The sequence below is a fragment of the Panthera onca genome, chromosome D1 (genome assembly GCF_046562875.1).
Source record: "Panthera onca isolate mPanOnc1 chromosome D1, mPanOnc1 haplotype 2, whole genome shotgun sequence".
NCBI lineage: Eukaryota > Metazoa > Chordata > Mammalia > Carnivora > Felidae > Panthera > Panthera onca.
The window spans coordinates 114,372,565-114,398,036 of NC_138348.1; the positions used below are offsets into that span (position 1 = coordinate 114,372,565).

At 45.3% G+C, this 25,472-nt stretch overlaps 1 protein-coding gene across 5 annotated transcripts; it reads right to left on the reverse strand.

The window, feature by feature from the left end:
• Window positions 1-1,220: 1,220 nt before the first annotated feature.
• CFAP300 (cilia and flagella associated protein 300) lies at window positions 1,221-25,472 on the reverse strand. Of its 5 annotated transcripts, XM_060604542.3 has the most exons (8): window positions 25,150-25,469; window positions 24,983-25,064; window positions 21,148-21,223; window positions 14,888-15,054; window positions 11,831-11,917; window positions 10,194-10,366; window positions 2,758-2,824; window positions 1,221-1,887 (listed from the first exon to the last, which is right to left on the reverse strand). In XM_060604542.3, the coding sequence occupies exons 1-8, from the start codon at window positions 25,257-25,259 to the stop codon at window positions 1,759-1,761; spliced, it is 891 nt and encodes a 296-aa protein (XP_060460525.2). In that variant the 5' UTR covers window positions 25,260-25,469; the 3' UTR covers window positions 1,221-1,758. The 5 variants fall into 5 exon arrangements, with proteins under 5 accessions (XP_060460525.2, XP_060460526.2, XP_078288780.2 ...); XM_060604543.3 differs by lacking the exon at window positions 11,831-11,917 and having other exon boundaries at window positions 25,150-25,450; XM_081790407.1 differs by lacking the exon at window positions 11,831-11,917 and having other exon boundaries at window positions 1,772-1,887; window positions 10,199-10,366; window positions 25,150-25,470.

The following is a 25,472-nucleotide window of genomic DNA, read 5'->3' on the forward strand; positions in this document are numbered from 1 at the left end:
AAACTATGTGCTTGGCACTATTCTAACAATCTTCACAATAACCTATGAAGGAGTCCTATTGTTTTCCCCACTTTACAGATGAGACAACTCAGGCACAGAGAAGTTTTAGTGAACCCAAAGTCACACAGCAAGTCGGGCAGAATTCAGAATCCAGGCAATCTGACTGCTCGGCCCACATTCTTTAGCGGGATGCTATTATACCCCCATGGAGATAATTTGCATAATCACAGATAGATCATTACAGTGATTATCCCCAATCAATGAAGCAATCTTTCTTCAAAGGTATTTTGCACCCCCACCTCTACGGCAGAGAGAAGCCCAGCCCATCTGTGAGTCCTGGACTTCGGTCCCAGCGCCAGGCTCCGACACCCACCACATCACGCCCCCCCACACGGGGCGCGAGTTGGGGGGAAGGCTCTTCTCTGTTGCCGAGACTCCCCCGCCCCCCGTCCCAGTGCTGTGGAGCCCCAGACTGGGGCCCTCCCAGGCCCAGCTCACGCCGCCGTCTTGCCCCTCTGGATTCAGGCCGCGATCCCCGTCCGGGGACCCGCTCTGACAGACAACCTTCACTACTGGGCTGGGGGATGGTGCACCTTGCACGGAGCTGATGCACAGGCAGAATCGTCGACCGGCTGACCTGGTGATTGAGGGAGAGTCCCCAGGTTGCAGGGTCCGTGTGGTAGGGCAGGACGGGTGCGACACTTCAGTTCTTAATCTGACTTTTCTTACACGGTTTAAGAAATATCTGTGGATGTCATGAACGCGTCTGGAAAATATTCGCCCAGTAGACGCGGAATATGCCAAGCACTGGGCTGGGCATCACAGGTGACACAACCCGTCTCCCCCCCGAACCGTCTAGCTAATTGGTGGCTGCTTTTCAGGTAAATCCACAGGCACAAATCCAAGGTCATCACTCTTGTCCTTACGACACGCAAACAGACTCCAAACTTGCCTCTCCTCAAAGTCCCAACGTTTCCCGCAGGCTCTCTGTTCCTCTGGGTACAGGTTGGTCATTTTTCCCATGAGAGAAACCTAAGTTATATATTCATTCTTGGAAAGTAATGAGGAAACAGGAGAATGTAGCCTACGAGACCTGTTCTTTCCTCTCTTGCCACCTCAGTGAGACCATCGGGGCAACTCTGTTCAGAGGTGGATCCTCGGCCAGCTGCGGGGCAGCCGCAGAGGTAATTTATTATGTGCTAAAAGACTTCAGAACATGATTACTTTCAGAACATGACTTTTTTATTGAGGATTTTAACTGGGACAAACGAAGCAAAGGAATTGTTATGCATTTTCCACCCTGGACGTGTAAATCTTTATGCAATGAAGAAATGCAATTAAATGAAACTCAACTTTGAAAAGCTAACAGTTGATAATAATGATCAGTGGAGAGATGGTCAGTTTTCTGCCACAGTTTCAAGCTAAAATTAATTAGCTTCTAAAGTAAAATACGTGGAAAATCGAGGCCTTACTTGAATCCTAATGCGACAGATACGGACTGGATTTTTGGTTCCTTGTAACTTTCTGTAAATTGTCCACAACTATATTGGTGTAGACCGTGGTAGGGATGGAGGTCGGTCCCTATGCTGCCACTCCAGGCAAATCTAAGGACAGGCATCTTGTACTGTGTCCTTCTGTTCTATGCGGCTTCTCTACATTTTACTTAAATTAACTGGCAAAGGAGACGTTTACCTATAAAATGACGTCAAAATAAAAAATTGGTAAAAACAGTAAAATCGATAATCTGAAAGAATACTGTTAAGACATTTCCCCCACCCCGTAACAGTGGTATAGAACATGAACATGACGCCTGATCGGATCCACAAGAAAGTAAGAAAATGTCTGTTCATGAGACTTTGTTGAAGGGTAGCACATGCCAGCGGAATCCTGAAAAAGATAAACCTAGGTTATTTAGTCTACAACTACATGTAAGTAATAATAAACATATTTAACTACTATATATTTTCTGCTAAAATGTCATGAAACTTACATCAAATCTTTGACAATTAAATTGGTAATTAACTGATACTTTAAAATATTTACTGACAGCAGCCTACTGGGCTAACAGTACATATGTACAATACAAATGCATATAATTCTCGACCTTAAGGAACTTATAGTCTAAAAGGAAATCTTCTCTTTTGAAAAAGTGCTTTTAAAGTGCTAATAGTGCAAAACTTTGTTTTGCAATTTTCTTCTATCTTTGCTTTCCTTTAGAATGTGATCTTTACATACTATGAGGGAAGCAACTTTGTTTCTTTTGTTTATCACCACAAAATGCCCAACACAGCGGGGGACACACAACCGGCACTTAATAGTATTTGTTAGGTGATTGAATAAAGATACTTAGAAACTGCTTCAAATGTGCTAACAATCTTTTATAGGGCACTAGAATTCAAGCATCAGATTCTGTGATATACAGACATTTACAACATCCTTACTTATCTGCCCTAGAAGCTATGGTTCGACAAACTAGAGAATGCGTTCTACTACATCTGAGTCACACATTTCGCTCTTAAATAAGGACGGACTATTATTAGACAGGGACAACAGAAAAGAGGCCGGGGGGGACGTTTGTATGGCTCTCCAAATAAAAGCGTAACTTACCAACTTCTAATTTTGACAAAAACACTAAATATCATCCATCATCTTTTCTCCTAGACATAACATCGCACTAGTTGCTAACTCCCATTGTAACAACCCTGTTAATACCCAGTAATTAAATTGATTGGTTGCAAATTCCCCTTCAACACTTACATATGCCGTAACTTTAAAGATGGAAGAGGTAATTTGTATTTTCTTGGTTTGAGGATTCTTTCGAACACTAAAATGTGGGGGGGGGGGGGAAGGGATACATTTTAAATATAACAAGCATTTACATAATACATTTATTTTTGTTTATTTATTAACATTTATTCATTTTTGAGAGAGCATGAGCGGGGGAGAGGCAGAGAGAGGGGGAGACACAGAACCCGAAGCAGGCTCTAGGCTCCCAGCAAGTGTTCAGCACAGAGCCCGATGCGAGGCTCAAACCCACGAACTGTGAGATCATGACCAGAGCTGAAGTCAGGCGCTTAACTGAGCCACCTAGGTACCCCTGCATTTTTTTTTAATGTTTATTCAGTTTTGAGAGAAAGAGAGAGACAGAGCATGAGCAGGAGAGGGGCAGAGAGACAGAGAGGGAGACACAGAATCCGAAGCAGGCTCCAGGCTCTGAGCTGTCAGCAAAGAGCCCGACGTGGGGCTCGAACCCACAGACCGTGAGATCAAGACCTGAGCTGAAGTCAGATGCTTACCTGACTGAGCCACCCAGGTGCCCCCCACCCCCCGCCTTTTTTTTAGTGTTTGGCATAATACATTTAGAATACTGATCCCTTTAGTATGCAGGTGTTCTTACACATACATAATATAGAAATACACAATATCCGACTCAAACGGTTTGAAAAGGACGGACCCGCAGTTTTACCCCAGGATGGAGAACTGCAGAACGTGGAATTTTACAGTCAGAATATGTGAGGTCTGACCGAGACTCAGGATGAATGTTTCCCAAGCCAGAGACAATTATCAGAAAACTAAGAATTGATAAAAGTCCGAGTGAAGTGTAGGCAGCTGTAAGGGGTAGGTAAAAGCGCAACTGCAGAATCCCACAATGTAAACACACACGCCGGCTCTGGCACGGATTTGTTAGTTCCTTTTGGGAAAGATTAACCTTTCTGAACATCAGTTTCCTCACACGTCAACTGGGCATACTATGGTTCTTTTTAGAATTATGTGAGAATCGAGGGGGATAAGGTATATGAAAACTGTTTGTTAAATTATGTATTATTAAATTATATCGTATTAAAATTATTTTCTTTCAGTACCTCTCTTTCAGTTACTCTCCCCCACAAGATTCCCTGCGGGAGCACAGAGCGGGAGCACAGAGAGGGAAGGAACAAGCTACAGAGAGAGATGCACACATGTTCCCTTCCTAATGCTTTACCATCTGCCAAATACCTTCCTATGACTTCCCTCATATAAAGACCACACAGCTCCACGAGGCTGTCGGGCACGACTTTACCAGGTTTAGAGACAGTAGGGCCAGAGAAGTTAAACGAGACATTAAAGACATTCCGGCCAAAAGTGGTATTTCTGGGAATAGACTCCAGGTGACACAGCGTCCATCCAGGTCCCTAGGTCTCAACCGCTCACCCCCTGCCTCCAATCCAGCAGATGTGCCCCACAGGCAGTCCTCCTGGGTGACAGGGGGACGTCACATTGAAAGGAAGCTGGCCCCTTCCTCACTTCACTAGGTGCAAGCATCTTTCTCCTTCACTACGTATGAAGAGTGAGGTGGGCCAGGAGGAGAACGAAGGGGGACTGTGTCCAGTGTGTGTGTGTGTGTGTGTGTGTGTGTGTGTGTGTGCACCTACTGGAATGGGCAGACCTGAGCCATGTCAGGGTTAAAAGTTCTTAGGCAGTTGTTTTTTTTTAGGCAGCTTTTATCTGCAGAAATCATGCAATTAATTTCCATATCCTTCTACGACATGGATTAAGGTCATTTTATTTCTCTAAACGCTTAACATATACTGCTTAAAAACTGAAGACTATATGTGAAGTTCTGTGCTTATCCAAGGGGTAACTATAGTCACTCCATATAAAACATTTATACTGCACACACCTACATAACCACCCAAACCAAACTACAGAACATACCTATGGTTATATCCGATTTGAAGTGTTGATCTGGAGATGGTGATACGGGTGTAAATATACAAAAATTCACTAAGCTGTAGGTCCACTATAATTTGTTCACTTTACTGCATGTAAATTAGCCCAGTAAAAAACAAAAACAAAAACAACCTAGACCAACCCTTGTAAAAGTTTGTACTTACCAAATAAACTGAGAAGAAAATTTAGTGTTCGACACTTCATTTAACAATCACTTCACACATACGTGTACTGTAGCGTACTACTTACCGAAGAAACTACCATTTGAACATTATTAGAAGTTGGTTCCTGGGTGGCTCAGTCGGTTAAGTGACCAACTCTTGATTTGAGCTCAGGTCATGATCTCATAGCTCTGGAGTTTGAGCCCAGCGTCGGGCTCTGTGATGACAGTGCGGAGCCTGCTTGGGATTCTCTCTCTCTCTCTCTCTCTCTCTCTGCCCCTCTCCCGCTCTCTTTCTCTCTCAAAATAAATGAATAAACTTAAAAAAAAAAAAAAGAAATAAGAATCCCACTGCTTAATTAGCATTTGAGGGCCATAATCTAAGCCTCACCGTTTAAATAATAAAATTTCACATCTCAGGCAGATACGCAGTTTGGAAAACCTCTCCAAGAACTTTGATCGGAGCCTGTGTTTAATATTGACAGCAGAAAAGACAAAGGCTTCCATTAGTAACTACAGAATTATTTCTGCATAGACATTTTTCAAATGTAATGAAACTGGTCATATTTACTCTCTAATGAACCGGCTCTGAAGTATTACCTATATTATTTAAAAGAACCATAATCCTTGAAAAGAAGGCACTTTCCAGAACGTTTCAAAAGGGTATTTTATGGGACTTGTAATAATGGATGAGGGAAAACATATCTTCAGAATGTTTTCACCCTTTGGTTTGAGCCAGAGACCACTAAAATCAAGCTCTGTGACGTGCCTCCAACACGGACACACATAAGGGACGCACGTCTTTTCTGGAGCAGATTAGTGATGACGTTTCTCTGCAAGGGCAGGTCAGATAATGTAAAGCAGCTACTGCGTGTACAATTAGAAAGATAGCAGACGTTCTCCTAAAAAATGTGTAAACGCCCAAAATTCAAGTCACGGGACAGGAAAAAACAATATCCTTGCCGGTTAACTTGGCTCGTACAAGTGACTTGTCTGGATATGTGGCTCAGGATGACAAGTTACCGACAACTGCTGGAGGTCCACGGGTGCTTCCCCTACACGTGCATTCCTCCCGAGAAGCTACACCGATCCACCCTGCACCCTCACCTTGACCAGATGCCACCGCCTCTGACCCAAATCAGCACGACCAGCTAGAAAAGCCAGAGGCAGTGCGAGTGATAAGCAAACCGGCACGGCTCTGAAGGGACTCTGTGACCATTTAGCCCATTCGGTTGCTTTGCACTGGCACTTAAGCCATCTTAAGCGAACATTTACTCTAATCATAATTTTCCTCTAAAGTTGTTTTGGGAAGACAATTTCACATCTCCTCCGCACTTAGCAGAGGAATTCATCAGCATGCTTCAACTTGGATCATCATGAGAAATAGTTAATGGTTCTCAAATAAGAGTAATGCTGTAACTGGGCTGGTTCCTTCTCAGCGTCCCCTGGAATGGCAGACTAGTGACATGCGTGTCTCCCCTGGACAGGGGACGGGCTGCCCTCTCTGCTGGCTCTTGGGGACCCCATTCCATCAAGACTTCCCTAACACAGCCACCCTAATAATGTCCTCTTTTCAACTTCTGGGGTATTTATTACAGTATCAGGAGCTGCAAACGTTTGCCTATAAAAAATCGAACCTTTGATTTCGTAACAATTTTTCCTTATAAAACCTTCCAAACTATTACTTAATATGTTAGTTTCTTATCATTTCCTTAAGGTCAAGGGCTGTCTGATGCTCCTCTGGTAGTCTCTTCGGAGCCTGGCGGAGTTCTGTGCACAATATTAACACTCGTCGGTTGCCTGCCTAAGGGATTCTGAGGGTGTGATTCTCTTCTTTCTGTTGGGTGCCGTGAGTCTTGACTACTCATTTTACCAGCGGCCGTGAACCCTGGAGCCATAGTTTCACTTAGCACCCAAGCAGTGTGGAAGAGAGTCACAGGTGAGAATCCAGGACAGGGGAGGTCAGGGAAAGCAGTCTCTTCAGTGTTTAGGTTCTAAAGGTACTTCTGTTTCAAACACCTCCGGCAGGATCTCCTCTTGCATAGCACACGATGGTGACGAATTCCACACGTTCACGTGGCCAGTGAAGTACAACACAATGTCGTGGCAGCAGTGTGCGCGCGCGCGCGCGTGTGTGTGTGTGTGAGACTAGGTGTACCACAGAGTATCTGCAGGGAGTGCTGGAAGCAGGCCTACGGGTTTTCACGAGCTGAATATAAGGACAGAATGTTTTGGATGTGAGTATGTATATGTTTTTCTCAAATTCTGTTTCTAACATTTTTTTGGACAATCTTTATGTATTGGCAGAGTAACTTTTCCACAAAAATCAGAGGCAAATTAAAGAAATAATTTTTGTTTTTAAAACCGTATCAGAGGGGCCCCTGGGTGGCTCAAGCAGTGAAGCGTCTGACTCTCGGTTTTGGCTCAGGTTATGATCTCGCGGTTCACGGGTTCCAGCCTTGCATCCGGCTCTGAGGTGACGGCGAGGAGCCTGCTTGGGAGTCTCTCTCTCCTCTCTCTCTCCTCCTCCCCCACTCTCTCGCTCTCTCTTTCTCAAAATAAATCAACTTAAAAAAAACTATATAAGAAAAAGAATGAAGTGAAATAACTACATCACGTAGTTGTCACACAGCTGACACACAGAGCAGAAGTGAGATTTGAGATGCTGAGTGCAAGTAACGATCGAGAGTTTTACAACAAGCTAATTCTGTTTTTTTCCGATTAAAGCAAAATTTTGTAACTAAACTCTGCTTTCACTTGTTCCTATCCCTTTTGCCTACAGACACGATCCAATATCTTCATCACTGAAAAGCCCAACCCAATCAAAGTATAAATAAATGATTATAAAGTTTTTATACCAATTAGATCTTCAAAGAGAAAAAAACAGAAGCAGTGGATCACCTAAGCAAACCTGGAATTTAGAATTAATTTAAAAATGTAAAGTTTATGCCTAGATAAAAACCTTTCCACCTCTTTACAAAAAAGGTAATTGTTCTACTATTAGTCAAGCAAATTTACACAACCTGAGGAATCTTGTGTTCTCCTGAAATGTGAAAAGAGACCTGGGGTAAATGTCACAGGAGACCTGGGGTAAGTATAACAGGAGTTCTGGGGTGGGCGTGACAGGAAATCTAGGAGAAGTGTGAAAAGAGACCTGGGGCCAACATGACAGGAGACCTGAGGTGAGTGTGACAAGAGACCTGGGGTGAGTGTGACAGGAGACCTGGGGTAAAGGTGACAGGAGACTGGTGGTAAATGTGAAATGAGACCTGTGCTAAATGTGACATGAGACTTGGGTGAGTGGACAGAAGACCTAGGTATCTGTGACAGGAACCTGGGGTAAGTGTGACAGGAGATCTGGGGTAAATGTGAGAGGACGCCTGGGATAAGTGTGACAGGAGGCCTGGGTTAAGTGTGACAGAAGACCTGGGGTAAGTGTGACCCAAGACCTGGGATAAGTGTGAAAGGAGACCTAGGGTAAGTGTGACAGGAGCCTGGGGTAAGTAAGTGTGATAGGAGACCTGAGGTAAACCGACATCAGACCTGGGATGAATGTGAAAGGAGACCTGAGGTAAAAGTGACATCAGACCTGGGGAGAATGTGACAGGAGACCTGGGGTAAATATGACAGGAGACCTGTAGTAAGTGTGAGAGGAACCTGGGGTAAGTGTGACAGGAGACCTGAGGTAAATTTGAGAGGACACTTGGGGTAAATATGACAGGAAATCTGGGGTAAATGTGAAAGGAGACCTGGGGTAAATGTGACAGGAGACTTGTGGTAAATGTGAAATGACATCTGTGCTAAATGTGACATGAGACCTGGGTAAGTGGACAGGAGACCTAGGTATCTGTGACAGGAACCTGGGGTAAGTGTGACAGGAGATCTGAGGTAAATGTGAGAGGACACCTGGGATAAATGTGACAGGAGGCCTGGGTTAAGTGTGGCAGGAGACCTGGGTAAGTGTGACAGGAGGCCTTAAGTGTGACAGAAGACCTGGGGTAAGTGTGACCCGAGACCTGGGATAAGTGTGAAAGGAGACCTAGGGTAAGTGTGACAGGAACCTGGGGTAAGTGTGATAGGAGACCTGAGGTAAAAGCGACATCAGACCTGGGGTGAATGTGACAGAAGACCTGGGGTAAATACGACAAGAGACCTGTGGTAAATGCACAGGACATCTGGGGTAAGTGTGACAGGATTCCTGTGGTAAATGGGACAGGAGCCCTGGGTAGGTGTGATAGGAGACCTGAGGTAAAAGTGACATCAAGCCTGTGGTGAATGTGACAGGAGATCTGCGATAAGTGTGACAGGAGACATGGGGTAATATGACAGGAGACCTGAGGTAAAAGTGACATCACACCTGGGGTGAATGTGACAGGAGACCTGCGGTAAGTATGAGAGGAACCTTGGGTAAGTGTGAAGGAGCCCTGAGGTAAAAGGGTAGTACACCTGGGATGTGGTGACAGGAGACCTGAAATAAGTTTGAGAGGACACCTGGGGTAAATATGACAGGAAATCTGGGGTAACTGTGAAAGGAGACCTGGGGTAATTGTGACAGGAGACCTGGGGTAAAGGTGACATGAGACTGGTGGTAAATGTGAAATGAGACCTGTGCTAAATGTGACATGAGACGTGGGTAAGTGGACAGGAGACCGAGGTATCTGTGACAGGAACCTGGGGTAAGTGTGACAGGAGATCTGAGGTAAATGTGAGAGGACGCCTGGGATAAGTGTGACAGGAGGCCTGGGTTAAGTGTGATAGGAAACTGATGTGATAGGCGGCTTGGGGGAAGTGTGACAGCAGACCTGGGGTGAGGTGACAGGGGACTTAAGGCAAGTGTGACAGGAGATCTGAGGTAAATGTGACAGGATGCCTGGGAAAAGTGTGACAGGAGACCTGGGGTAAGTGTGACAGGAGATCTGAGGTAAATGTGAGAGGACGCCTGGGATAAGTGTGACAGGAGACCTGGGGTAAGTGTGACAGGAGACCTGGGGTAAGCACGACGGGAACCTGGGGAGAATGTGGCAGAAGATCTGGGATAAGTCAGCCGCTAAGCAGGCATGGAGCGAGTAATCCGCTGGATGGGGAAGGAAGCACAGTCAGATGAGAACCGGGAACTGGGTGCTAAAGAGAGTCAGGGAGATGTAACCACGTCCCAACCTGGAGGAGAAGGGAGAGGCCGGAAAAGGGGTTCGAAGCGGTGCTGTTCTCACACACTTTGGTGGCTGGCGTCAACAGGACCCAGCAGACGCCAGGCGAGCCCAGCACCGTTAAACAACGCACTCTGTTAACCAGAGATTTACCTATTGTAATCTAGCAACATTACCTCACTAGATCTTTATAGATAAGCTTTGTTGTTTCCAGATACGGATTAAGCACATCTTCATACTGACAAAGGGCTCCACCAAGGCAAAGATGTTTGAAAAGACAAAACAGGAACTCTTCTCTATCAGCTTGGCTAAATATTTCATATTTTTCTGAGTCTTCCACTAGTAAAACCTATGGAAAATGATAAAATTCATCTTAATCTAACATGATTTAAGGCTCTAATTTTTGTTTTCCAAAGTTTCCATTTATGAACTTACAAATAATCCTAGGCCTATGTTAACAACCAATCCTGAACAACCAGAGTCATCGGTGAGACCTGCACTCATTTTCCCTCCATGTTACCATTAGGTACTGATGCTCAGTTAAAGGAATAAATCTAAATCTTCTCCTCTTCCCCTTTATACCTTTGTTCTAATTTATATCTTTAGTAATGGTTTTAGCACTACTGCAATTTTAGTGCTGAGTCACCTTAAATCTTATTTGGAAACAAGGGACCATAGATAAATGGAGAAACTTCTCCATCCCAGAAGGTCTGTAGCCTTTGCTTCAGTCTGGAAGCTGGCCCTCATTTTCTAAGCCCTACCCCTGTACTTCTGGATGACCACTTTCCTTACCACCCCTGCCCCGGCCCACCCCCATTACTCCATTTTGAACTATCCAGGTAAGTGGACCATCATAACCACCTCTTTTCCTGCTGTCCCCTAATAATATCATCCTACACATCACCCATCTATACTGACTCTTGCTCTCTGGAGACTTCACCACCTCTTTCAGAAAACAGCACAACAGGGTCGGACGCGGGAGGGTTTCTTATACCATTGGCCACTCCACACAACTGATTAACTCGACTGCGGTAGATACGAACAAGGTGACGAATGTAAACCATAACACACATTTCTTTTATTGAGTTGTTTATACTCCACCTGCTTGTAAAAAGAATGTGAAGTAGCTAACAGTAAAATACCGACACAGTACAAAAAGTTAAAAGGCAAAAACCTGTAACCAAGAAACAAAGTGGGAAAGAAAATACATACAACAAGGAGTTGGAATGCTGTAAAAATTGTACATAACACTAACACTACCAAACAGGTAAAGGAGGGAAATAGGAGTTATACAAAATCACTGTCTAGGAGCAAGAAGTGCACTTAAATTAGGAAACCGGATCAAGCTTCACATTTGATTTACCCCAATCTCAAATGAATATTCATCACAAGGTCAGCATAAAAGAGGCACTTAAAATAAACTCTGTGGTGTTGCCAGTGTGCAGGTTACTTACAACGAGTTTATGAAAGCCAAAGTCACACGCAGTAAAAGGTGAGGGGAAGTGGTTTACAGTTTATTACTCCCTGGGTGTGCCACACATACGGCTTGGCCCATCTCCCCTCCTTGCCTGCTTCTCTCCTTCTCTCTCTCTCTCTCTCTCTCTCTCTCTCTAAGGAAATGATGTGATATTGAAGCCTGAGTTTGTAGCTACCTAAAGATCTGGCTTAACACAAGAGCGACTAAAGCTCTCAGGAATGACGAATGAACGCATTCCTCGCATGAGCACTCTGGTTACTGAACTGATTAGGCTGTGCAGTGTAAAAATGACAGAAATGAAAATATTTGGGGAATAAATGTGGAAGCGGGACCCACCTGCGGCTGATCTCCCCGTGTGCTTCCACATGGGGCCCTCAGGGAAGAGGTGTGCAATGTGGTTAAGGAGCCAGACTTGTGAGCCGCCTGCGGAAGGTGGTTATCGGCAGGCCTCGGTGAGGCGGTGTGACGGGCTCGGTGCTGCTGCATGGCGGAGGGCCCTTTTCAGTTCAGGCTAAGGCTGGAGGTTATTTATTGATTTATTTTTTCAGCCAGAAAGCAACCAAGTTAACACCTTGCTTGTCGCCACAGGGCGGCAAAGAACACGAGAGCGAAACGCAGAGGCAACTGGAAGAAAAACAGTGTGGGTACTTCCTGAATTCAAGGGCTACGCATGGAAGTAAAGAAGACCAGCAGCAGAGGGGAGCCCGGGGGGCTCAGGCGGTCGAGTGTCCGACTTCCTTCCGTCCGACGGTCATGATCTCACGGTCCGTGAGTTTGAGCCCTGCGTTGGGCTCTGAGCTGTCAGCACACAGCTCAGAGCCTGGAACCTGCTTCAGATTCTGCGTCTCCCACTCTCTCTGCCCCTCTGCCACTCATGCTCCCTCTCTCTCTCTCTCAAAAATGAATAAATTCTAAAAAAAAATTAAAAAAAGAAAACCAGACGACAAGCAGCAGAGCAGAGAAGGCGCATCCGTCTCTCGAAAAGTCCGTTGCCAATGCTCTCAGTATAAGTGAGGGTGAGCTCTCTGAAATTAGGGGACAGGGCCTTGTGATAGAGAGGTACATGTGCCAGCAGAGATCGGGGACAGATAAGAAGAGATGACATAGTGCCCCAAAAGGAAGAAGACCCAGACTAGACGAGACACTTTGTAGAGGTTAATTTCCAGTCCTTGGTAAGGAAGAGTAGAAATTATCAGATCCCCAAGGTACAGTGCTTATCTTGTGTTATACATACCACCTAACTACAGAGCAACTATATATAGTCTCCTCAGTTGTGTGTTTGGACATCTTCAATGAGTAATTTGATTGTCTTCTTCAACTAAGGGTTCTTTCAGGTGTTTTGTTGGTGTAGAAGAACGCAGAGACTGGCTGGATGCCTCCCGGTCTCCTACAGACAAGATGTCTATGTCCAGAATGGTGTGTCAGGGGCTTCCCTAGGTCATTCCCATCTGGATTTACAATAAATTCAACTTATACATCTCCTTATTCAACTTACACATAGCGACATCTCCTAAATGTAGAATAATAGTAATTAGTGGCTAGTCATTACTATTACTGAAAGCTTACTAAATACTAGGCATTGGGCTAAACACTTTAAGTGCATTATCTCACATAATTTTTTTTTTTTTTGAGAGAGAGAGATACAGTCGAGTGGGAGAGGGGCAGACAGATGGAGACAGAGAATCTCAAGCAGGCTCCGAGCTGTCAGCACAGAGCTCGAATCCATGAACTGTGAGATCATGACCTTAACCGACTGAGCAACACGGGGCCCCTCACATGATTCTTGCATCATTCTTATTTTATAGATGAACAAATGAGGCTAAGTACCCTAGTTATTAAGTGGCTGAGCCTGTATTTGAATCTATGTCTATTTGATACCAAAGCTTTATTTTTTTTTTAATAATCTCTACACCCAATGTGGGGCTTGAACTCCTAATCCTGAGATCAAGAGTTGCCTGCTCCATCGACTGGGCCAGCCAGGAGCCCCTGAAGGCCCTAATTTTTTTTTTAATGTTTATTTATTTTTGAGAGAGAGAAAGACAGAGTGCAAGCAGGGGAGGGGCAGAGAGAGAGGGAGACACAGAATCTGAGCTGTCAGCACAGACACTGGCGCGGGGCTCGAACTCCCGGACCACGAGATCAAGACCTGAGCTGAAGTCAGCAGCTTAACCGACTGAGCCACCCAGGCGCCCCTGAAAGCCCTAATTTTTGCCCATTTGGTAAATAGTTTATCTCCATAATTTAATGATAATAAGGGGCGCCTGGGTGGCTCAGTCAATTGAGTGTCCGATTCTTGATTTAGGCCCAGGTCATGATCTTGATTTTGGATTAGGTCATGAGATGGGGCCCTGTGTTGGATTCTGTGCTGAACATGGAGCCTGCTTGAGATGCTCTCTCTCTCCCTCTGCCTCTCTCCCCGTTGCTCGTGCTCTCTCTATAAATAAAATAATGATGATAATAATGCATTTCGTTTTAACATGTCACACTTTTTAAAAGTGTATTTAAATGCTCTCTCAACTCATATCTCAACAGTTTCAACAAGATAGAATGGGAATTTTAATCTCTATGTTGTACAGATAAGATCTTGGGGCTCAAGATATTGAATGATTTGCTTAGTTACTTATAAATAATAACTCAGGAATTAGCTAAATAATCTATGTCTTCTGATTCAATACACCTCTTGCTAAAAAAAAAATTAGGTAATCGAATGGTTTTTTAAGAAGTTTATTTATTTTGAGAGAGAGAGAGAGAGAGAGAGAGAGAGAGAGCGTGAGTAGGGGAGGGATGGGGGCAGGTGGGAGAGAGAGAACCCCAAGTAGGTTCCAGACTGTCAGTGTGGAGCTCGACATGGGGCTCGAACCCACAAACCACAAGATCATGACCTGAGTCGAAACCAAGAGTTGGACGCTTAACTGACTGAGCCACCCAGGCACCCCTAAAATGGCTTTTTTGATCTCAGCTGTGAGACAGAACGATTCTTTTACAACAGGGATATTTTTAAATAGTCATTTGATATGTTAAGAGCCCCATATCGAAGAAAAATAGCCATGAGTTAAGCAGGTCAGGGCTTCTCGGCCTTAGCACTATTGAAATTTTGGGGCAGAGAACTCTGTTGTGGGGGGCTGTCCTGCCCACAGCATGATGTTTAGCAACATCTCTGGCCTCTATGCATGACTGTTAGTAGCATCTGGTTGAGAACTACTGAAATACACAGATAATTCAGTTGATAGTAAAAGTCCCATCCAAGAAAAAAATCTACCAATGTAACTGATATTACTGATCATTAATAATTGATAAAAGGTGTTTTAGGTATTTTACATAGGTAAAAGTTTTTGACATTAAGCATTTCCTGAAATAAAATTCTATTATGAAATTTTAAAAATCTATACTTACTTTTCGTAATTCATCAGATATAGGAAAGGGATCGTAAAAAGAATCTAAACACTTAATGATATGTCCATCATCGCGTACAATATCTTCATCATATAACCGATGAAAAAATGACATTGAAAGCTGTGTACAAGGAACATTTGTGGCTTCAATTTTTTTCACTTCAGATCCTGAAAAAAATTTTATAGAATATAAACATTAACTTATTATTCTCAATTATTTCCAAAACAAATATTACAATGCAGGGATTCTAAGTAGTCAAATAGGGCATATATTTTGGTATATTTAAAGGACACATTAGGGATCTTATTAAATTCTTAGTTTGCCGTTTGTTCATTTTTATTAATCACTAAAAGTCTGTAACAAAATTTCACCATTTCAGCCCTAGAGTATGTAAATTAGAAAATGTCTGAAAATGAAATCATTTTTCGTGTAGTAGGGGATTCTTACATCAGTTTTAATCCACGTATCAGAATCGCCTATAAAAGCATTGGAACTGCTTTGTGTGACTTTGGATTTATATTGTGCTCAATGCTTTATAATTTGTATTACAAAAACTTTAATTAATGTTAAGTAATGGCTGTTTGTAAAGTCCTGAGGATGTCTTGAAATTTCTTCTCTCCAATAAGCAATTTCTCCCTTGTGATCTCATTTACAGTGTTTATGACCCAAAACCAGCTTTTCCAAGTCAAGGTAAGTTTCAAACCAGGCCCTAATCAAGTTCTGACAAGTTTGGAATTAGAGAAATTTGTGACCATGATGTTTTGTCTATTTTCGTCTTGTAGCTCGAGTTTTTCCCCCGCATACCTTCCCCACCCCAAACTTACTTCCTAAATGTGTCCTTTAGGAATGGATTTTCCGTTACTAAAGGTTCTTCTCAATTACAGAAAGACACAAAGACTAAAATGAATATTTATTATTGCCTCAGTTTCTTTCCATTTCTCTCTCATGCACTCATATCCACACACACACTCAGATATAAAGAGGTGGTGGTCTTCTTTGTTCAAAGTTCTCCCTAGAACAACACACCGAGGTGTGGGGGCCCTTGGTGTGACCTCTCCCTGATACGCTTGTTCGGTATTTACGCCGGAAGCAGCTCGAGCTTGAGAAGAGTGAGGCTGGTGATGATCTGCGCTTTTCCTTCTGGTTGCCCACCTGGAGTCCTGAGAGCACCTGCTACTTGTTCTGGGCTCGAGCTGGCCTTGTGTGGACGCACAATGGGCGTCTGGAGACAGGAACTGTGTATGCTTCAGTAATTTCAAAAACTACACTTCTAGGAAAAGCTCCTTTTGTTTCAGGGGAAAAAATCCTGTGGAGGATTAAAGGGACAAGAAGACCACAGAAAGTGACAGAAGAGTTGTGAACACTACAAGAACAAAGAACTAGAGCAGTATGGAGCCAGAGGGTCTTCAAAGACGGGTTGGTGGCCACAGGATGAGGGACTGACACTGGGCAATGTGCCATTCTTTAAAAAAATTTTTTTCTTAATGTTTCTTCATTTTTGAAAGACAGAGACCGAGCACAAGCAGGGGTGGGGCAGGGAAAGAGGGGGTCACAGAATCTGAAGCAGGTTCCAGGCTCCGAGCTGTCAGCACAGAGCCCGATGCGGGGCTCGAACCCACAAACCATGAGATCATGACCTGAACCAAAGTCAGATGCTCTACTGACTGAGCCACCCAGGCCCCCCGGCAACATGCCATCCTAATAAATGACTCTAGCTCTGATTTAGGGAGTGGCAGGAGGGTTGGGTTGGTAAGATAAGGTAATTAAATTCAAACCACGTACTCCGAGGCATAGAAATAGCATTTGCGAGGGACTGAACTGTGTCCCTCCAAAATTAATATATTGAAATACCACAATGTAATGGTATTTCGAGATGGGGCCTTTGAGAAGTAATTAGGGTTAGATGAGGTCATGGGTGGGTTAGGACTTCTGTCAAATCAATTCTGAAAGGACACAATTCAGTCCAAAGCATTCTGCCCCTGGTACCCACACCCCCAATTCATGTCCTTCTCACATGCAAAACGTGTTTATCCTATCCTAACAGCCCCAAAAGTCTTAGCTCATTCCTGCATCAATGCTAAAATCTAAAGTCCAAAATCTCACCTACATATCACCTAAATCAGATATGGGTAAGAGGGAGGTACACCTCATCCTGGGGCAAAATTCCTCTCCATCTATGACCCTGTGAATCCAGACAAGTGACATGCTTCCAAATACAATGGTGAGACAGGCAGAGGAGAGACATCTTCATTCCAAAAGGGAGAAACAGAAAACAAGGGGTGATGGTCCCAAGCAAGCCTAAACTTGGCAAGGCAAATTTCATTAGACTTTAAGCCTCAAGAATAATCATCTTTGGTTCAATGTTCTGTCTTCCAGACCCGCTGGGGCGGTGGCCCAGCCTCTGAGGTTCTCCCCCAAAAGGCACAGTGTGTTCCTGAAACTGAGGGTGGCCCCGATTATCTCTGAACTGCCTTTTAGTCCTTCTCTTCTCCTGCAGAACGGCCATGTGTCAGCCAAATGGCTCTATCGTCTGGTCCTGTGGGATCTAAGAGGTCTGACAGCCTTCATTTTGTCTCGTTTCTGTCCCCTTTAGTTCAAACCGGCAGTGTCTTTGCCAATACAATCCCCACTGTAACTCTGGCTTCTGTTGAAATGGCTGATTAAGTCCATGAATTACACACATGCTCTCTTTATCAAATGGTTGCCCAGCCATATTTGTTCTCTTCAAAAGAATCTCATTTTTTACAATATGAAAAGGCTGAGAATTTGCCAAATCTTCAAGCTCTGGTTCCTTAACGAATCCTTCTTCAATCTGTCTTTTTCCTTTCCTACTTTATTACAAACGTTCGGGAAGAACCAAGCTGCTCCTACAATAGTTTGTTTAGACACGTCCCAGCTAAATATATAATTTCATCACTTGCAAATTCTACCTTCCCCAAAACACCAGAACATAGTTCAGCCAAGTTCTCAGGCATTTTATGGATTGTCTTTCCTCCACTTTCTGATAACAAGGTCCTCATTTCTGTGTGAGACCTCACTAGAATCAAGCTTAACATCCGTGTATCTGGGCTAGCATGCACCTCAAAACTCTTCCACCAACACCCGTGATGCAGTTTCACAGCCACTTCTAACCTTTTTAGGTATGTTACAGAAACATTCCACTTCTCGGGACCAAAATCTGTCAGTCTGCTTAGGCGGCTATCACAGAATACCAGACTGGGTGGTTTAAATAACAGACATTTATGTCTCACAGCTCTGCAGGCTGGGAAGCCCAAAAACCAAGGCGCCAGCTGATTTGGCTCCCGGTAAAGGCTCTCTTCCTGACTTGCAGACGGCTGCCTTCTTGGCTGTCAGCACATGGCAGAGAGCTCTGGGATCTCTTTCTCTTGATGTAAGGGCATTCATCCCATCAGAAGGGCTGCTTGAGATGTAGTCTAAACCTAATTAGCTCCCAAAGGCCTCATCTTTAAAAAAAAAATTTTTTTTTAATATGTATTTAGTTTTGAGAGGGAGAGACACAGAGTGCAAGCAGGGGAGGGGTAGAGAGAGAGGGAGACACAGAATCTGGAGCAGGCTGCAGGCTCCGAGCTGTGAGCACAGAGCCCGACATGGGGCTCAAACCCACGAACCGTGAGATCATGACTTGAGCCGAAGTTGGACGCTCAAGCGACTGAGTCACCCAGGCGCCCCAGGCCTCATCTTCAAATACAATAACATTGGGGGTTAAAGCATCAACATAAGAACTTGGCGGGGGGCGGGGGGCCACAATTGAGTCCATAGCACATGCTATCTGTTAGGCAGAAATATGGTAAAATCATGTCTCCACCATTTATAAGACATGTGATGCACTGCTATGATCACATACAAAGTTAAGAATGTATTTTTTCCCCTCGATATTAGCATAATACACAGGTGTCTATTTATTTGATGTCCAAATTGGTGTTTTCTGACAGCTTCATTAATGCTGAAATGGCAGAGACAGGATAGTGTAGTGGTCAAGACCTTGAATTCTGGAGTCCGGCCAGCTGTGCAAAACTGCAAATTATTTAGCTCATGAATCTGACTCTTCATTTGGGACATAGGGACATATAATAATACCTCTCTGAGTTGGTCTGAGAATTAAAGGAGGTAATGGGGGCATGTGGGTGGCTCAGTCAAGCATACCGCTTTGGCTCAGGTCATGATTTTGTGGCTTGTGAGTTCAAGCCCCACATCAGGCTTGCTGCTGTCAGCGCAGAGCCCCTTCGGATCCTCTATTCCTCTCTCTTTGCCGTCTTTCTTGTGCTCTCTCAAAAATGAATTGAAAAAAAAAAAAGCCATTTAAAGGATGTAATGAATATAATGCCCTTAACTAAGCACATAGGAAGCATCCATTATATGTCACCCAAAAAAGGGCACAGTGTGTCTGTATGAGGAGGGCTGCAGCATCTGGGAGACAGGGTCCGCGGCAGAAAGCCCTGGCAGTCCAGGCCCAGGCGAGGGCAGCAGTGAGGGGGATCCTTCACCACACTCTTTACCACTGGTTCACTTGCTACAAGAATGTCTTTTCTCTCATTTTCAAAAGCTGTTTATTTTAACAGCTGGCCCTCAGAGGAAAATTGGAGAGAAGACGGCTGATACATCAGAAACAGAAAAGCTGGTAGGAGATACAAAACAAGCTAACGGAAGAGTACAGCAATCCTCTAGAAACTTCTACTTCTGAAGGAGAGTGCTACCTCTTTTGCCCAATTTTTCAGAGTACTTCTAATTGATTCTGCCAGGCACATGTGGAATTTTAGAACCTCTCTTTTTGCAATGTGTTTTTTAAAAATCAGAAAAAAGTCAGTACTGTTTCTCAGTACGGGGGAAGATTGAACTTTTTTCAACGAACCTTATTTTTGTAAAAGAATTGACTGAAGTTACTGTAAAAGTCTCATAAACTCTTTGCTACGTGCCTGTGATTATTTCCTTCTGAAGATTTTGAACCTGTAAGTACATTTGCTCGGAGAGTCAGTCTAACTCTGAAAGTATTCTGAAGATCACCCTGTACCAGCTTTTTGCTCTATAAATTTTACAGTGGTTTTTAGCCAAAAGCAATAAAACGTGACCTACTAATTCTAACGTCACAAATCTCGTTCTTGAGTAATACTTTCGGCAGTCATTTTTGTGTAAGAGTACTAGAATTCCATGAACATGCAATGTAGGAATTTACCAAAACAACCCCATCTAATTTAAAATCCACTTACATTTTTCTTAAGCACAAACCCACATTACTAACCAGATTTTCCTCCTAAGTGGAAGAATGACTGGTTCTATTGTTAAGACACTTCAAACTAACATTTAAAATATAGTGGTCATGTTTTTGTTTTCAAACCACTCTTCTATTAACTCTCTGGTTTACTCCTTAACCTGAGAGTTATTTAAGAGATTTGAGTGCTATTGTTTGGGTAATTTTGCTTAAAGATTCCTACCTATGTTTCAAGGTACTATGAAATTATTACATAGATAAAATTTTCTTTTTGAGATTTTAAGACTCTCTTCCATGACTTTATATGTTATTTTACGAACATTCCATGAATGGCCACTTCCTTGGTCAGAAATCCGCTGCCCCGCCCTGAATGCTTTTGCTCAAACACCCTCACATCAGCAGAACTCTACCTGACACTCTCCTCCTTTTGCTCCTACTGCTATGGTAGCACATTATTGCACTATTTTTTTTTTAATGTTTTTATTTTTGAGAGAGACAGACAGAGAGAGAACACGTGTGTGAGCGGCAGAGGGGTAGAGAGAGAGGGAGACAGAATCTGAAGCAGACTCCGTGCTGTCAGCGCAAAGCCAGATGTGGGGCTCGAACCCACATCCTGTGAGATCATGACCTGAGCTGAAGTCGAACGCTCACCCGACTCAGCCTCCCCAGGCACCCCTTGCACTATTTTTTTTTTTTTTTTTTACATATCAACCAGTTTCTTGAGCATCATTTTCTTGTGTTCACCTCACTGTTCCCTGCATCGAGCAGAGTCCATGGGAGACACACAATAAATACTTTCCCAATGAATGAAAAGAGAACTGGTGCTCCTGTGCCGTGCCAGGACAGGAGCAGTGGGTCCCCAGGAGAAAGACGCAGGGCAGGCCTGGCAGAGCTCATCATGTTTGACCTTGATGTTATCAAACAGGTGAGTCATTATTCACAATGTGTATTTTAATAATGAAAATTCCAAAGGCAAAATTTTGTTATAATAATAAAATCATCATCTGAAAAGATAAAAATATGTTTTATTTACCTAATGTAATCCATTGTCCAGAAGAATCTGAAAGTAACTTCAAATTAGGAATAACATTTGGGTCTTTGAAAAAAGCCTAAAATACAAATTTGAGGGGAATAAGTTAGAAACTGTATTACAAACAATATCAAGAATTAGTTTCTAAAACAACTGTAGTAAACTCTTACTTGATCGGGGAAGGACAATTTTATTTTATTTTTATTATTTTTTTAATGTCTATTTTTGAGAGAGAGAGAGAGAGAGAGAGAGAGAGAGCGAGAGAGCATGAGCAGGGGAGGGGCAGAGAGAGGGAGACACAGAATCTGAAGCTGGTTCCAGGTTCCGAGATGTCAGCACAGAGACTGACGTGGGGCTCGAACTCATGAACCGTGAGATCATGACCTGAACCAAAGTTGGACGCTCAATGGACTGAGCCACCCAGGCGCCCCTCATGAGTATTTGTGATCTAAGGGTAGTAAGAACACACTGAACAGATGTAAGCAAAGAAAGAGCTTAAATCAGTCCTATTTTTTACCATGCATTCTGGCAGCAGCGTGGAAAATGAGCTGAAGGGTTATTAAGAGAATAGGTCGAAGGGAAGGTACTGTTGTAATCCAGGAAGATCTGATGTTCACATCAGTCAAGATGATAGCAAGGGGGAGGCAGAGAAGCGAATGGACTCAATGACTGTTTAGGAGGACAAAGGACAAAGGGCGAGGGAGGAACCACAGATGATGCATGAGAAACTGGACAGAATGAATGTCATTTCATGAGAAAGGGAACAGTGAAGAGGACCAGGTGTGCAGGGTGAAGATTAATATGTTCCGCAAGTATTTCTGAATACCTACAGTATGACACACACAAGTTCCTGTGCCACGGAGTTTACATTCTAGTGCTGGAAGATAAACACCTCACAGGTATCATCTATGCCCAATCACAAAAAAGAAAAAAATAAGTTTTCCCCAAAACTACTCCTCAGGAAAAAAAAAAAAAGCAAGTTGATAACTTTATAAATTCAAGCTAAAGAGTGTTTGTGCAATTATCTTTATTTAATATTTTATTTTCTTTTAAAGTTTATTTCATCTATTTTGAGAGAAAGAGAGAGCATGGGAGGGGCAGAGGAAGGACAGAGAGAATCCCAAGCACGTTCTGCACCGTGTGCATGGAGCCCAAAGTGGGGCTCGAACCTACGAACAGTGAGATCATGACCCAATCTGAAATCAAGAGTCAGGAGCTTAACTGAGTGGCCCAAGTGCCCCACAATTATCTTAATTTATATAATATACACTTTGAAAAGAAATACAAGCTGGAATTAACCTCAGTTAATACTGATTTTGAATGCCTTTTAGATGTCTTCTGCAAAAATCAGTACAAGGAGAAATTTAATTCAGATTTAGTAATTATCCCTGGGGGGAGGGAGTATCAACTTACATTTTATATGCCATTATAAATGGAAGCAGGCTAAGTGACCTGCAGTGAAGTGACCTAGAGCCAGTGGAAATAAGTCTTCATAAAGGCCCCTCACGTAAAGCAACACGAGAATCATTATGCTGTTGGGGTTAATTATGCACCGAAAGAATAATAATAGTAATTTTAAAAAAGCCCTGTCCTAATATACGCACATGGTATTTTGGGCATGTTATAGAATTTCCAGTGGGGCATTAGAAGGACTTCTCTGTATCTCAACTTTAGGAAAGCTGATGTGCTTTGGGAAAATATTACATGATTCCCAAACAAGTTACAGGATAACAAAGATACGAATATCAAAATGCATGTAAAGATTAAACTTCCTTGTTTCAGAAACTGTGAGCGTTAAAAAAGTATTTCTAAATTGATATATTATTTTATATAACATAGAATGTTAAATGTATGTCTATTCTATGCCACACATGAAATCTAGCAGATTGCTGGTTTCTGCTCCAGTATCCATTCTCTTCTTCTTCCTTAAGGAATCCAATTTTATTTGGGATGGCAATGTGCTCAGCTAAAAGTCTGCACCGCCTAGTCTCTGTGTTATGAGGTCATGAGGTGTGAGCAGAGATGTTGGCAGGCCTTTAGAAAGCTCTATAAATTGCTTCTTTCCCCCTTATCCTTAGTCCCATGGTGAGGATGCCAACACTGTATACTGAGCCCAGAGCTCTCTCCTGACAAAGCAAGATCTCAGATTCAACAATCTAGGATCCCACTACTTGCAAGCACTTCAAGTTCAACATGCCTAAAGATGAACTCATTCTCCTTCTTCTTTTGCATTTTCCAGGGCTTTAACGGCATCATCTACCACTCCAGTCAACCAACTCAGACATTCGCTCATCCTACACTCCCCTTCTGCCTTATTCTCAGTATCTTATTAGTCCTGGAGTACTGCCTTTCTCTGAAACGTCCGTCCAGGCCTCCTGGTGCTGCTGCCCTAATTCAGGGTGTCCTATGACAGCGGTTTTGTCTGGTGTCACTGATTCCAGACTCAGTCCTAACAATCTATGCTCCACATTTCTGCCAGGGTGACCTCGGTAGTTTAAAGTTTACGATCTTCTTGAAAAACTGTCAGTGACTCTTCACTAGCTAGATAAAGCCCAAACTCTTCTGGGAGGCACACAAGGTGCAAAATATGGTCCCACCCATCTAACACTATCCCCCGACTTTGTCTACCTGACAAACTCCTGCTCACGTTTCAGTGCCCATCTCAAGTGGCTGGCCTTTTGTAAACCTCCTCTGACCCCTCAGCCAAAAAAAAAAAAAAAAAAAAAAAAAAGCCAAACAAAAAAAAAGGCGGGAAGTTCCCTGCATCAAGCCAGGCGGGCGCGTGCAGTTCTGTGCGAAGCCCCGGCCCAGTCCCCCGCCCGGCCGGCCGCAGGCAGGTACGAGGAGGACCCTCACCCGCGCGGCGGCCCTCCATCAGCGGCCGCGGGGCCGCAGGACGCACTGCGTCACAGACCGCAGACGTCAACGCCGTCCAGCTGGCGAGGGAAAAACCGGATTTCAAATAACGTGACTGAATTTTACGGAATGCACCAGAACTTGTTCTCTTATGTGTCCCCCTCTTTCCAAGCTGCCCCTTCCAGCAGGTCACTGCGGAGAGCCGGCCGGCTGAGTGCTCCCCGCGGAACCCCCTGTGAGCACGTGCGGGGGAGCAGTCACAGGAGCGCTCTGACTCCGGGAGCCCACAGAAGTACCCAGAAGTCCTCTGAAGCCAAGTCAGGGTACACGGAGGACCCCGCGGCGGGGGGGGGGGGGGGGTGGGCGGCCGGGGCCCTGGGAGACCGCAGGGACACGGGGGGGGCGGGGCACCGGGGGGGCCAGGGCACGGGGACGGGGCCGGGACACCGGGGGGGGGGGGGCCGGGGCACTGGGGGACCGCAGGGACACGGGGGGGCGGGGCACCGGGGGGGCCAGGGCACGGGGACGGGGCCGGGACACCGGGGGGGGGGTGGGGGTGGGGCCGGGGCACTGGGGGACCGCAGGGACACGGGGGGGCGGGGCACCGGGGGGGGGCCAGGGCACGGGGACGGGGCCGGGACACCGGGGGGGGGGGGTGGGGCCGGGGCACTGGGGGACCGCAGGGACACGGGGGGGCGGGGCACCGGGGGGGGGGCCAGGGCACGGGGACGGGGCCGGGACACCGGGGGGGGGGGTGGGGCCGGGGCACTGGGGGACCGCAGGGACACGGGGGGCGGGGCACTGGGGGATGCCGGGGGGGGGGGGGCCGGGACACCCGGGGGTGGGCCGGAACGCCGGGGACCGTAGGGACAAGTCCCGGCTGGCGCGCGTCCCCACGCCGCCGCGCACGCAGACCCCAGCCCGGGCGGGGCCGCAGCTCAGTCGGCGGACACCCGGGCGCCTCCCCCTCCCGCGCACCAACCATGACGAAGTCGTCCTTGCGATAGGCCTGGAACGTCTGGTCGAAGCCGAACGCCTGAGCCGCGACTCTGCCCAGCATGGACCTGCGGCGGGGGCGGGAGGAAGGTCAGCGCGGGCCCGGCGGCAGGGCGCGCTCGCGGCCGGCCCGCCCCGCCCTCGCCCTCTCACCACTGGCGGAGCCGGCTGGTGGTCTCCTGGGTGCTCAGACACTGGAAGGTTCTCTGAGGCAGGAATCTGAAGTAGTAGCTGCCCGAATCCCTCGGCTCCCCGGCCGCCATCGCGCTCCTCGCTCGGCTTTAGTGCGTACCGTTTCCATGGAGACGCGGAGGCGGCGGGGGGGGGGTCAGCCCGGCGCTGCGGGGGCGCGGCGACGCGGTTCTTCCGGGGACGGAAGCCAGGCTCGTGGCGGGGGCGGGGCGAAGTGAGGCGTTGGTTGGGGAGGAGCCACGCGAGTAGTCAAGTCTGTGATTGGGTCGGGGCTCTGCGGTTGG